Below are 13,305 nucleotides of genomic sequence, written 5' to 3'. Positions count from 1 at the left end.
ATCCTGTCCAACCTGAAGGCAGGAAAGGCCCCAGCCGGTGACTGAGGAGCAGGGACAGGAGAGGCCTCAGCCTGGCAGGAAACCCAGCCTTCTCTGCAGCGAGCGTCTCTATGTGAGCACAGGCCTGTCGGAGCGGGAGGCGGGACTCCCGAGCCCGCTCTGGGTTGAGTCTGCCCCTCCCTGAGCTTCCTGTGCCCCATCAGTGTCTTCAGGTCTGTGGGGGCAGGGAGGGGCTCCAAGCCCACACAAGGCCCCTGCAGGGCGCGAGCAGGCTTCCCAGCCCCCACGACCCCCGGCTCACGGCTGACCTTCCCTTGCAGGGTTCTCCCGGGACCATGAGAGCAGGCTCCGCGGGGGCCCCCGAGGGCTGAGGATGGCTGCCCGGCCCACTCCCCACCGCCCCCCTCAGACGGCCGCCTCCTCCTAGCATCGGACGCGGCCATGCCGGGGGAGCAGCCCCGGGGAGCACCGCCCGCAGGCATGACCACGGACCTGCCGCCCTGCCGAGTCGCCGGCGGTCTGGGGGGCCCCTCCCCGCACGCCCTCCAGGACCGCTCCCCGACCGGCAGGGGCCCCCTGGGCACAAGGGAGACGGGCAGCAAAGCCCGGGCCAGGGAGCCCCCCAAGGCCCCCCCAAGGCAGGCTGCGGAGGCAGAGTCCGAGGCCTCGCGCCTGAGGGGCCAGGCCCTGGGCAGCCCCCCCAGGAAGGGGAGCGGCCCTCGGGTCCCACCGGGGAGGAGCCACACCCCCGCTCACACGTGGCCAGCCGGCCGGGCAGCCAGCAGCCCCCCACCGCTCTACAGCCTGGGGACGGACCAGGCCTCCCACAGCTCAAAGGCAGAGGCCCCCCAGGCCCGAGGGACTGCAACCCAGCCCAGGCCCAGCCTGCCCAGGGCCAGGTCCCTGCCCGTCCCTGAGGAGCTCAGCTTCCAGGAGGCCCCTTCCGGCTTTACCTCCACCGACTGCACCTCACCACGCAGCACCCCTGGGCCTCCGCCCCTTCGGACCCCCCAGAGCAGAGGCACCAGCCCCCACAGACCCGCCTCCCTCTGCCAGCCCCAGCCCCAAGTGGCCAGCCTCTGGCCCACTGCTGCTGAGAGCAACTTCCAAGGTGTTCATTTTGGGGTCCCCTCTGCTGAGCTGGAACCCTTTCCTGAAGGCAGAAGGCCTGGCAGTCCCAGGGGGAGCCCCTTCGGGTACCCTGCCCCGGCCCGCTCTCCGCCCGGGGCTGACACCGAGGCCTTCGCCGGAAGCCTGGCCAGGCAGGAGCCGGCCCCGGGGCCGCTGCTGCTGACCTTCCACCCGCCCATGGGAATGTGGGCCGAGGCCGCCGGGGGGCCTGGCCCTGCCTACCTGCCGCCCTCTCTGCCTGCCCAGAGCCTCCTGCCCGGCTACCCCGGCCAGACGGCCGGCCACGAGGCCGCTGGCCCCCTGGAAGGGGTGCCCTCCCCCTCCGCTGCTGCTCACTCGTCCCCAAACCCCTTCCCAGACAGTTTGCACAAGAGCCTGACCAAAGTCCTTCCTGAAGGACCCCCTTCTGCCCATGAAGGGCTGGGCCTCCCCAGGGGCCTCCCAAACCCTCTGCCCCTGAAGTACTTCGCAGGGAAGTCCTACGGGGCCAATGAGGTGGACACCAGCCCGGGGCCTCTGGACACAGAGCTCCCCGTCCCCGGGCCCCCCGCCAGCAGACTGCCCCTGCTGTGGGACCCCGCGGTGCCCTACGCGGCCCGGGCCCCGGGCCTGCCGGCCGCGGTGAAAGCTGCGTCCTTCGAAGGCCAGCTCCACCCCGGCCAACAGTACTGCCTGCCCCACCGCACCCCCATGTCTTGGCCCACAGTACTTCCAACCTCCGGGCCGAGCCCCCATCAGATGGGGGTGCTGAGCCAGCTACCATTCTCGGGGGGGGGCCCCAAGTGGCCCGGGGACAGCCAGGGGGCCCCGGGCTCCACCAGCACGGTGCCCAGTCCTGGGGAGTCACTGGTAGCCTCGAGCCTCAGCCCGGGCCAGCCCGGCGGCTCCCCGGGCCTGCTCAGCTGCAAGAGGCCGAACGACCCCGGGGCTCGGCCGCCGTTCTTTGGGGGAACCCAGCCCCAGGTATCCCCCCGAGGGGCCCCTGGCCTGCCCCCACCTCACGCGGTGGGGGCTTCCCCCAGCGAGTCTCCCCTGCCCTCACCCGCCACCCACACCGCGGGCAGCAGCACGTGCTCTTCCCTGTCCCCGCCGTCCAGCAGCCCGGCCAACCCCAGCTCGGAGGACAGCCAGCTCCCCGGCTCGCTCCCGGCCTCGGCCTTCTTCCACGCCCCTGCCCACTCCCAGGAGACCTGCAGCCCCTTCCCGTCCCCAGAGCCGCCCCAAGCCCTCGCCACCCACTACCAGGCCTTCCCCTTCCGGGATGACAGGCTGGGGACCGAGGGCACCTTCCAGGGTCTGGAGGAGGGGCCGGGGGCGGGCGGGGCCGGGCCACAGGACCGCCTTCAGGGCCCCGCCCCGTACCTCACCCTGAGCAGCGCCAGCCTGGACCAGCTGGACGTGCTGCTGACCTGCAGACAGTGTGACTGCAACTACAGCAGCCTGGCCGCCTTCCTGGAGCACCGGCAGTTCTGCAGCCTGCGGCCGCCCCGGGCCACCCCAAAAGTGCCTGCTGACACGGGCCCCGGCCCGCTCAGCCACAGCCAGGCGGCCCCCTTCCTGCTGGCGGAGGGCAGAGAGGACCCCCTGAGGACAGGCCTCCTGCCCGGCCTGGCCACGGCCCCCTTCCCGCTCCCTGCCTCTGACCTGGACCTGGAAGACGATGCCAAGCTGGACAGCCTCATCACGGAGGCGCTCAACGGCCTGGAGTACCAGGCCGACAGCCCGGAGCTGGACAGCAGCTTCATTGATGTCTTTGCAGACGAGGAGCCTTCCAGCTCCAGGGCGGCTGGCCCCGGGCAGCCCCCCGGCTCCCGGGCCGGAGCAACTCCGGAGGACGGCGTCCAGTCCCTGCTCGCGGCTCCAGCCGCTGCCTCGGAGCTCCGAACCCCCGGCCCTGGGGACAGAAACTGGCCAGCCCCAAGCAGGCCCAAAACCCGCTCCCTGAGCCTGGCCGCCTCAGAGTCGGCCACCAGCCCCGCCAGGCCGCAGAGGAGAGGGAAGCAGTTGAAGTTGTTCCAGAAAGACCTGGACATGGCCAATAGCAGCACCAAAGGGCCGGCCAGGGCCATCTGCCTGAGACCGAGGAGGAGGGGTCGCAGTGCCGACCGGGTGGCCCCCTGCCCCAGGGACCTCAGAACTCAGCCTGGCAAGGGCCCTGCAGACTCGGACCAGCAGGTCCCTGCAGGGACCAGGAGCTCCAAACGCCCACGCCTGCCTCCCGGAAAGGATCCCAGGAAGAGAAGGGTGCGGGGCGGCTCGTGGAGCAAAGAGTTCATCCACAAGATTGTCCAGCAGAAAAACAAGCGCTACCGGCAGCACACCCCACATGGCCGGGGGGTGCAGGGGCCCCCGCTTGCCGGACGGCTCCGGCCCAGCGCCCGGGAGAGCGGCCTCGGGGCGCAGGGCTGCTCCGACTCCGAGGAGGAGGAAGGCCTCCCACCGCAGGGTCCAGGCTCCAGAGGCCGCCCGCGCCCTGGCCGTCGGCGGGGCCACCGAGCCCACAGGCAAAGGGAAGAAAAGTTAACCCGGGGCCCCCAGGAGGCTGGGAACCCAGAGGAGGAGACACACAGCACTCGACAAAGCCTGGACGCTGGAAACACCCCTGTAGAGAAGGGCCCTGAGCATTCTGACCGCCCCCCAGTGGCTCCTGCCAGTGCTGAGCCCCTAGAGGAAACCCAGCTGTCCCTGCGCCTCACTCCGGAGCCCCTAAAACCTGAAAGGGCTGCAAGCGTACGCCCTGACACTGTGAAGCCCAGAGAGGTGACCGGTCCTCCAGCGCCCCAGGGGAAGGAAAGCCCCAGGGGTCCCCAGCCCAGCAGGGACAGGCCATCGGGGAGCCACACCCACGCGCTGCCCGGCCAGGGGGTGCCCACACCCAGTGGGAGAGCCCTGCTGGACCCCTCTGCCGGCACAGAGCTCTGCATGGTCCAGGACGGAGAGGCCTGCTCCACCCAGCCAGGAAGTGGCCCGGTGCCCACCGCCAACACCACAGCCGCTCCACGCCCTCAGCCCAGCGTCACGTGTGTGAAGGACTCTGCAGTTGGCTGTAATCCTGCGCACTTTAACAGAGACTCCACGGGGGTCCCAGCTGCCCCAAAGGGGTCCCGAGCCGACAGCGGAGCCCTCCCAGGCTGGTCCCACACCCCCACGGACGGGGCCGGCTGTCTTCCTGAAGACCTGTATTCCACCGGCCCTTTAGCTGTCCACACCTGCAGCCCCTCCTACCTTGGCTCAGAGGGAGTGGACACCTTTGAGCCACATGAACTGGAACCACCAAAGAACGCCCGCTGTGCAGCCGAGAGGGACCTGGACAGAGCCCGGTCACCCCTGGCCTTGGCGACTATGTCCCTCTTCTCAGGGCCGCCTGAGGATGGATTCGACCTGGCTGCAAACAGGGACACCCACAGGTCACTGGCTCATGCCAGCCCCCTCCCAGGGAAGCCAGTGATGGATGCCCTCTGCCCCTCGTTTCTGCTGCTGGAAGCGGAGCCCCCCGTGCTGCCGAGCCAGCGTCCGGCCCTCCCAGCGGGCAAGGCGTGCGGGGAGACGCGTCGGCCTCCATGCAGAGGCACGCTCCCTCCCAGCCCTGCCCCCGTGCCCGGGAAGGGAATCGAATGCAGCGCTGCCTTCACCAGCGATCTGTGGGAGGATGAGCTAGAGATCAAAAGATTGGTCACGGAATTAGAAAGCCAGCTGCCTAGAAGAGCGGGCGTGCACGTGATCCCCGGAGAGGCTGAGGAAGCCGCGGGTGCAGACGGGCGCGGACCCGGCCCGGGCCCAGGGCCAGCCCTCCAGGCCGCCTTGCCTCCCAGGGCCGCACTCCTGGCAGTTGGCCTTCCCGGGCTGGGGGACTCGAGCCCACGCTGGGAAGAGGCTCTCAGAAGTCCCCACGGCCAATGGCCCTGTCCGGACACAGGATGCGCAACTTCTCCTCCCGGCACTGACTTTACCCCAGCTTTGGGGGCTCCTTTTGACCCTTCCACGGACAGCCTCGGCTCTCGGGCCGCTCAGGAGGCCGGTGTCCCCCAGATGGAGAGGGGCAGCAGGCGCCCCTCGGGTGGCCATCTGCCCGACTCCAGCACACAAGAGGAACCGCTGTCCCGTGCTGGGAGTTCAGCCAAGGGCAAACCCAACAGTGAACTTTTATTTCCTAAAACCAACAGAACTACCAAGATGCAAAGCAAGGTGTCCGCAGCCCGGTCTCGCTGTCCACCCCGGGGAGGGGCTCCCCCACCGCCCTGCAAGGCCGGGCAGCCCCGGCGGGACCTCCGTCTCCCAGAACCGGTTGGACACGTGACGCCCGAGGTGGTGCTCTGGGGTCATGGGGGAGCACTTCCAGACACAGCCCCGCCTCTGAGCGCCTGCCCCCACACCCCCTCTCCGGGCAGAGCAGGGGAGCCAGAGAGAGCCACACACCACCCCGTGGCAGAGGAGTCCGGCTTCGAAGGTGAAGACCTGGTACCAGCCGGGCCTCAGTTCTGCCCTGTGCAGAGTCCTGCCTGGGTGCCTGATTCGGGCCCCCGCAGGAGGCCCTGGGACCCAGCCTCCTGCTACGTCTGTCCACTCCCGGTCCTAGGCATCAGAGGTGGGGACACAAAAGACACCCAGGCCCCCCAGACCCCCCCTGGGCTGCCAGCTGGGGACGCCCAGGGCCCACGCCCCAGAGGCCCCTCGGATGGAGGAGGAGACCGTGAGAAAGGAGGTTCCCCACAGCCTGCCCAGAGCACAGCTGTCCCTGCGGCGCCCGGATACCAGCCCGAGGCAGATGGACAGATGGTCTTGCCAGGCTGTGCTGAGAAGCCTGAGGCCCAGCGAGAAGGCAGCCCGGGGCGGTCGGGTAAGCAGAGAGGCTCCAGAGAACCTCACCTCCTCACCAAGCTGGAGACGGGTCCCGAAGGCCCCGCAGGCAGCCGGGCCAGGAACAGCCACGTGCGGGAGGGGGACAGGGTGGGCTCGGGCTCCCCAGGGCCGACCAGGGCCCCCCCAGGCCCCACCTCCTCGGGCCCCGCAGCGGCTGAAGGCAGAATTCTAGAGACCGTGACCAGCCCAGGCCTTGTCGGGCAGCCGCTTCATGGTGGTGAGAGACCCGCAGCCCCCCTCAGAGACCCGGACACGTGTGCCCCCGCACCCACTTCCCTGGCCAACCCCGCTTCCCGTGGCCCACAGCTCCCGCCCCGGGGAGCTCTTCCCTCCGCCCCTCCCCGCGTCGCAGTAGCCCCAGGGGAGCTGAGGGACCCTCCCAGCCCCCCACATCCGCCGGCCAGCCCTGCCTCCAGCCCTGCCTGGGTGCCTCTGGAAGGAACAAACCGTGTCCAGCCCCCCACAAGGGATCCCCTGTCTTTGATGAGAAGCCACCGTGATCCTGCCAGGATCCTGCCTTGCCACTGCCTCCTGCCGGCTAATGGCCCCGAGGACCTTCCCACAGGCCAGCCTGGCCTCGTGGACACCTTAGGCCCCGCGAGACACGGGGGTGACGGCACACTGATGACTCTAGAAGATTCTAGAAGAGAGGAGCTGGGGAGGACGCCTGCCCACGACACTGCCCCTCCCCCGAGGGCTGTCTCTCCAGGCGCGGCTGTCCGGGCTGCTGGCCTGTCGGGCATTCCCACCCCAGAGGGCACGGAGGCCCCTGGGGGGCCGGTGGCGCCGAACCCCCACTTCAGGGGGCCCCCACTGCCCACCACCGCTGAGCCGACTCCCGAGGGCCCTGCCTCAGGCCCCCCGAGGAACACCCCCGGCCCGGACACCGCCACTGTATCCATGGACCTTGCCACGCCGGGGATCACAGGGTCAGGCCCCGGCCTGGAAGCTGAGGTGGCGGCTGGCCGAAGCCAGGGAGGTCCGGGCACACGCGGGATCGCACGTGCGGTGGCAGAGATGCCCAGAGCCAGCACCCGAAGCCCCACCACCAGCTCCTCTCCCCCAGGGCTCCAGCGGTCCCAAGAGGCCTCCACCGGGGACCCTCCCCTGAGCATCATCGGTGCCTCCCGGAAGCCCCTCAGTCCCAAACGGAGGCCCCGCGGCTTTAAAAGGAAGGCTGAGCCTATGGAGAAAGGCCAGGGGAGAGGCCAGGCCCCCGCAGAGCCGCCAGTGACCTGTGAGGTCTGCTCTGCCCGCTTCTGCACCGTAGCTGGCCTGAGCAGACACAGAGCCAGGAAGCACCGGCCCCGGGAGCTCGCCTGCCCCCCGCACACCCCCAGGGCTCTGGAGCCCACTGCCCAAACATGCAGGGCTCCCAGGAAGAGAGGCCACAGGGCACCCGGGAAGGCAGGGCCAAGTTCCCCGCCAGCGGGCCCCAGCCACCGCCCTGGGCCGGCTCCTGCGGACATGCTGGGTGCTGAGACGGCAGAGGCAGCTCCTCAGAGGGGGCCCGGGGGGGCCGGCGCGCCCCTCAGCCAGCCACAGCCCCCCTCCGGCCCAAGCGGACAGAGGAAGGGCGTGAACACCCCGGCCGCAAAGCCCAGTAGACCAGGGCCACTGGAGGCCAGCAAGTTCCACGCCAGAAAGACAGAGCCAAGAGAAAGCCGGAGGCAAGCGGGCGAGCCCACCGCTGCTCCCCGTAACCTGGAGAGGACACGGAAGAAGCAAGCCGGGGCACCGAGGGCAGGGAGACCCCGGGAGCTGGGCAGTCCCCGAGCCTCTGCCTGTGGCTCCGCCGGCCTCACCCACTCAGATCTGCCGACAGCAACCGGCCATCATCCTGCGAGCGGCCAGGCGTCCCCGGAGGGACGGCGGGCGGCCGCTGAGGGGCCTCGGCCTCACTCAGCACCGGAGGCCCAGGGACCGGATGGCGACGCAGACCGGGGCCTGGGGCCTCTGGGCCCACCAAGGTCTCCTCAAGGGTGGTTGGAGGGCGGCTTGCCGCAGGACCAGCCAGGGGGGCGGAAGGAAGTCACGGCTGGGCAGTTGGAGGCGCGCGAGGCCGGGGACCTGGGCACCCGCAGAGCGCTTCTGCAGGCTGCCGGAAGCCCACAGGGGGACCGCAGCAGCGCCCAGGGAGGACTGCGCAGTGGCCCGGGCCCTCCTGAGGCGTCCGGTTCTGCAGCGGGCAGCACTGCTGGCCAAAGCCTCCCGGCCACCCCAGACACTGGGGGAGGGGCCCAGGAGCCCGCAGGCGCCGCCGCCCGAGCCCCCAGCCCGGGGCGCGGAGACCCTCTGAGCATGTTCGATGACGAGCAGTCCTTTTCACAGCTTTTCCCCCTGGGCGGCCGCCTGGCCGGGAAGAAGAGCCCCCGGGTCTACGGAAAGTGCTGCAAGAGGCCGCAGCACCCCCTGCCCGCCCGGCCCCCCGGCAGGACGGAGGACCGCCCCCTGCCGGCCTCCCCCCGGCTGCCCACGGACCTCAGTGACTCGGGCTCCCTCTGCCTCTCCCAAGAGGACCTGTGGGATGACCACAACGAGGCCGTGGGCCTTCCCGAGCCCTTCTTCACGGATGGATTTCTGACCCAGGTGCCTGGCCTTGACCCCTGGCCCCCCAGCCTCGGCCTGTGGACCTTGGAGCCCAGCAGGGTGGAGGAGGGGCCCTCCCGCCTCTCCAACGAGGAGGAGGGGGAGGAGGGGGAGGAGGAGGAGGAGAAGTGGCCGGAGGCCATCCCTCGCCTGCACATGGTCCCGGCGGCCTGGAGAGGCCTGGAGCTGCGGGGCCCCGAGGAGACCCCTTCCTCGCTTGGGGATGCAAGCCCAGAGCCCCCAAACCTGGAGAGGGAGCACGTGGATGACGAGCTCCCTGGGGACTCAGGCCTGCTCCCCCTGCACGCCAAGGGCTTGGAGGTGCTCGACACACAGCTAGAGATGCAAGACCTGCGCTTCCTGGGCTCCTGCGACGACCTCGCGGGCCTCCTCAGCCCGGGTCTGCTGGACTTCCAGGCCACAGCAAACTCCCAGGGCCCAGGGAGCGGGGGGAGGGAGGCGGTGGCTGGGGCGGGCCGAGGGCCAGGCGGACGCCGGGCCGCGCCGGGCAGGAAGGCCTCCCACGAGTGCCCGCTGTGCCTGCAGCGCTTCCGCGGCCTGGGCGAGCTGGACGTGCACGCGCTGGCGCACGGGCCGGCGCTGCCCCACACCTGCTTCATGTGCGTGCAGCGCGGGTTCCGCTCGAGGGAGCTGCTCCGGGAGCACCTGCGGGAGAAGCACGTGCAGGCCGGGCCGGGCCCCTGGGCCTGCGGCATGTGCCTGGAGGAGGTGGCCGACGTGTGGACGTACAACCAGCACCTGGGAGGACACGCGGCCCGCTTTGCGCTCGCCGGGCGGCCGCTGCCACCCTCGGGGGACCTGCCCCCCTGCCTGGAGGAGGACAGCGCCTTCGCACACTTCCTGAGCAGCATCATGGAGCAGACATCGGAATCGCTCAGGGCCGGGGGCCCCGGGGAAGCACCAGGGCCGAAAGGGGGAGCCGAGGAGACCCTGGGGGGAAGAGGAACACCCAGGCCGTGCAGCCCCTCCTCCAGCCACGACAGAGCCCTGACACCTCCCGGGGTGTCAGCCGGCTGGGGCGGCCTGTCTGCTCTAGCCAGCACCTCTGCCACCCTGTCGGGCCCCGGCAAGATGTCCCCAAGCCTGTCCCCGGACCCATGGTCCCACAGGGAGCACCTGCTCCAGGCCATCCCAGTGCACCAAGACTGCAAGAACCTGCTGCGGGACTGCCACCACTGCGGGAAGCCCTTCCCCAAGCCCTTCAAGCTGCAGCGCCACCTGGCGGTGCACAGCCCGCAGCGCGTCTACCTGTGCCCCCGGTGCCCGCGGGTGTACGCCCAGCACGGGGAACTGCGGGCCCACTTGGGCGGGGAGCACGGGGTGAGGGAAGAGCGCGAGCTGCCGCACACACCGCTGTACACCTGTGAGCTCTGCGCCAACGTCACACACGCCATCCGCAGGTCCTTCATCTGCAGTTCCTGCAACTACACCTTCGCCAAGAAGGAGCAGTTTGACCGGCACATGGACAAGCATCTGAGGAGCGGCCAGCTGTCCTTTGCTCTCCGGGGTGCCAGGCGGCCGGGGGCCTCTGAGCAGAATGGGGCCCCTGGGTGGGAGGCCTCGGCCTTTGAGGGGACACTGCCTAGCAAGCGGAGCAGGGTGGCATTGCCCAGTGGCCAGCCAGGGCCCGGCAGGGCGGACAGGCCCCTGTCCCCAGGCAGCCCTGCCCTGAGCGAGCCTTCCATCCTGCTCCTTTCCCAGATCTTCCTGGAGGTAGAGTCCAGCACCGCCGAGGGGCAGCCCAAGACACAAGAGAGACCCCCCCGCCCCGCCAGCCCCGTGGGTCACCCGGTCAGGGAGGCCCGGCTGCCTGCCGATGGCCAAGAGCTTCTGCCCCGATCTCCGTCTCCTCTCCCGGATTCCCTGGCTGATGGCAGAGGCGGCGGAAGGCTGGAGCGAGCCCTGCAGAGGCCTGGGGATGGCTCCCCAGCCGGCAGCCCCGGGCCGTGGAAGCAGCCAGCTCCCCCGGAGGGAAAAGGGACTCTGCCCCTGCTGTCAGGGAAACGCCAGAGCCCAGGCACCCGGGGCCAATGCGCCCCTGGCCCTCCTCCAGGAGACCCCTCCCTGCCCCACAGAAAGAAGCTGGGGCCCGGGGGTCCCATGGTCCCCGAGGGGGGCGAGGGGAGGCTCTCCCACAAGGACCGCGCCCGCAAGCCAGAGCCCCCCCGCAGCTCACCCCCGGACAGGACACCCCAGCTCCCGACAGGGCCCGGGAAGCCTGCGGGGCGGGGGAGGCCCGAGCCCGCAGGGCTGGCCCACAGGACGAAGCCCACCACCCCCAAAGCCAAGCCCAGACCCGGCTCCCACGGCAGTGGGGAGTCACGCCACAGCACCAAGACAGGGGGTGGCAGCCAGCCCCAGCCGGCCAGTGGGCAGCTCCAGAGCGAGACGGCCGTCACCCCAGCCAAGCCCGGCTGCCCCGGCCCGAGCCCCACACCAGCCCAGCCCAGGCCTCAAGCCCAGGCCAGGGGCTGCATGAAGAGCCCCAGAGAGGCCAGCTATCAGGGGCGTCGAGGGTGTCCAGGCCCCAGGGAGAAGAAAGGCCAGGCCCCGGAGCCAGCCAGGTGCGACCACGTGGGGAACTCAGGTAGAGCCCCCTCCGCCCCTGAGAAGCCCCCCCGGGCCCCCCGGAAGCAGGCCACGCCCAGCCGAGTGCCCCCCGCCAGGCCCAGGCCGGGCAGCCAGATGGGCAGGACCAGGCCCCGGCCAGCAGAACACCAGAAGGAGGGGCCCAGCCACACGCCCAGGAAGGAAGCCCCGGGCAAGGGGTCCCCCCTGCCCAGACCCCACAAGAGGGGCAGGCACGCCCCCGATGCTGAGCCCCGAGACCGCCGGACGGCTGAGTCCCAGAGCCACCTCCTCAGCCAGCTCTTCGGACAGAGGCTGACCAGCTTCAAGATCCCGCTGAAGAAGGTCGCTTCTGAGGAGCCCGCCGGAGCCGCCTGGAGCTGAGCCTGCACACGGGCCGGCCGACGTGCCACGGCTCCCTGCTGAGGCACCGACTTACCCAGACCAAGGCAGGCGCCGAGGCCAGCTGCTCAGGTCAGAGGCAGGCGGAAGGCTGGACCCCAGGGCAGGCCAGCGGGAGCCCTTGGAACCCATGAAGCTGTCATCTTGATGCTGAAGAGAACAGCTCCCGCCCCTGCCTGTCCTGGCGGGTGGGCGTCCTATGCTGTAGAAGCCATGTGAAGGTTTGCACACGGCCCCACTACCTAGCAGGGGAGTGATGAGGGCGGGTCAGCCGGCGGCAGCTCCACTCTTGGACTTCCGGTGACTTCCGCGGGGGAGGGCCCACTGGGGTCATCTCTGAGCCACCTGGTCCCCAGGAGCCCAACGAGCCCCCTCCCTCTGACCACAGGGTCCTACTGGCCACTGTCTGAGCTGCCAACATTCCCAGTGTGCCTAGACCTGGGGACCCGGCCGGCCTCGCCCGTGCCCCTCCCCCCAGCCCCTCCCCCTAGAGCCTTCCTCCCACAGGGGCGCTCCACTCTCAGAATCCACTCCTCTGCTCTGAAGGTTCTGGTGCTACACTCCACGCTGTAATGTGAATGCAGGCTCCCCGGGCTGCTGGGGGGAGGGAGACCAGAGGGAAGCCCTGCCTCCCCCACCAGCCAGGCTCCAGCCCCAGGGTCCCGGCGGTGACAGGGACCCAGCCACGCGCGGGCTGGCTCCCCACGTCCCGAGGTGCCATCTTGCTCAAGGAGGAGACACCCCGCCGGCCTCCTGGGGGCCTCTGGGTCTCCTGGCTTGTCTGGGGGTCTGTTGCTGTCTTTCAGTTTTTAGCTTGGCTGCCACGTGTATGTCCAAAAGGTTTTATTTTGACGTTTCTAATAAGACTGAATCAGGCCCAAACTGCCTCTCTAGAAGGTGCTACGGGTCCCTCCAGACCCACCTCCCCGTGGATGAGGACGGGTGGGGACGCCCAGGCCGTACTGTAAGCTCACAGCTCACTGTCTTTCCAAATATATTCCCACTATTTTCGCAGAAGCCCTCCCGGCTGTGTGGCGTCTGTCCTTACCCCTGCCCCTCACCGAGGACCAGAACTCAGCCCGGGTTGTCTTCCACTGCGCGGTGGGGACACGCAGGACGGGGCTGGACAGCCCTGGCCTCTCGCTGTCCGTGACTGGCCCTGCTGCCTCTCACACCCGCGGCCCTCCCACAGACGTCGGCTGCAGGGCGGGGGTCGGACGGCAGGGGAGGCCTGCCCACAGGGGCTCCGTGAGGGCTCCCCCCATCTAGTTGTTCATGTTCAGACACCATGTGATTCTGAGGCCCGGGGACCCGCCCCAAAGGCTCCTGGCTACCTCTGGGACTGGGGGGACAGGTGGGGTGCCCTGAGAACCTGGGACTGAGAGGGACTTGGGTGGAGACAGGCCAGAGAGGAGACAGGCCTGCAGCCCTCCCCCCGCCCCCATTCAGTGTAGTGAGGAGGCCCTGCTAGGCCCTTCTGCCCAGCCGGGGCAGAAGGTCGGGCTGGACACCCTCCGCAGGCACGCTGCCCGGCACAGACCCTCAGGAGCTGACTTCCGGAACTGCTGCCCCACATTGTCCCCTCCCTGAGTCCCCCAGCTGCCCTGGGGCCAGGAGACCCACAGCAGGACAGCCCCAGCCTGGCCACCAGGTGGCGGCCTTCACCAGCCAGGACGGGCCTCCACGGAGGGGCGGCTGGCAAGGGCAGACCTGGGGCAGGCCACGCGGACACCA

General features: G+C 70.0%; 1 protein-coding gene across 1 annotated transcript; it reads left to right on the top strand.

Moving 5' to 3' along the window:
• The first annotated feature begins 441 nt into the window (after nt 1-441).
• On the top strand, nt 442-11,562 carry LOC138822810 (zinc finger protein 469-like). The gene has a single exon (XM_070015734.1). The coding sequence runs from the start codon at nt 442-444 to the stop codon at nt 11,551-11,553; it is 11,112 nt and encodes a 3,703-aa protein (XP_069871835.1). The 3' UTR covers nt 11,554-11,562.
• Nucleotides 11,563-13,305: the final 1,743 nt, after the last annotated feature.

This window comes from Dipodomys merriami, unplaced genomic scaffold, assembly GCF_024711535.1.
Source record: "Dipodomys merriami isolate MVZ:Mamm:240054 unplaced genomic scaffold, mDipMer1.0.p SCAF_116, whole genome shotgun sequence".
NCBI classification, from domain to species: domain Eukaryota; kingdom Metazoa; phylum Chordata; class Mammalia; order Rodentia; family Heteromyidae; genus Dipodomys; species Dipodomys merriami.
The sequence above is the reverse complement of the archived record's forward strand: the minus strand, read 5'-3'. Positions and strand labels throughout refer to the sequence as shown.

Excerpts from the sequence above, each read along its gene's own strand:
- LOC138822810 (XM_070015734.1), top strand. The coding sequence starts at position 442 with ATGCCGGGGGAGCAGCCCCGGGGAGCACCGCCCGCAGGCATGACCACG.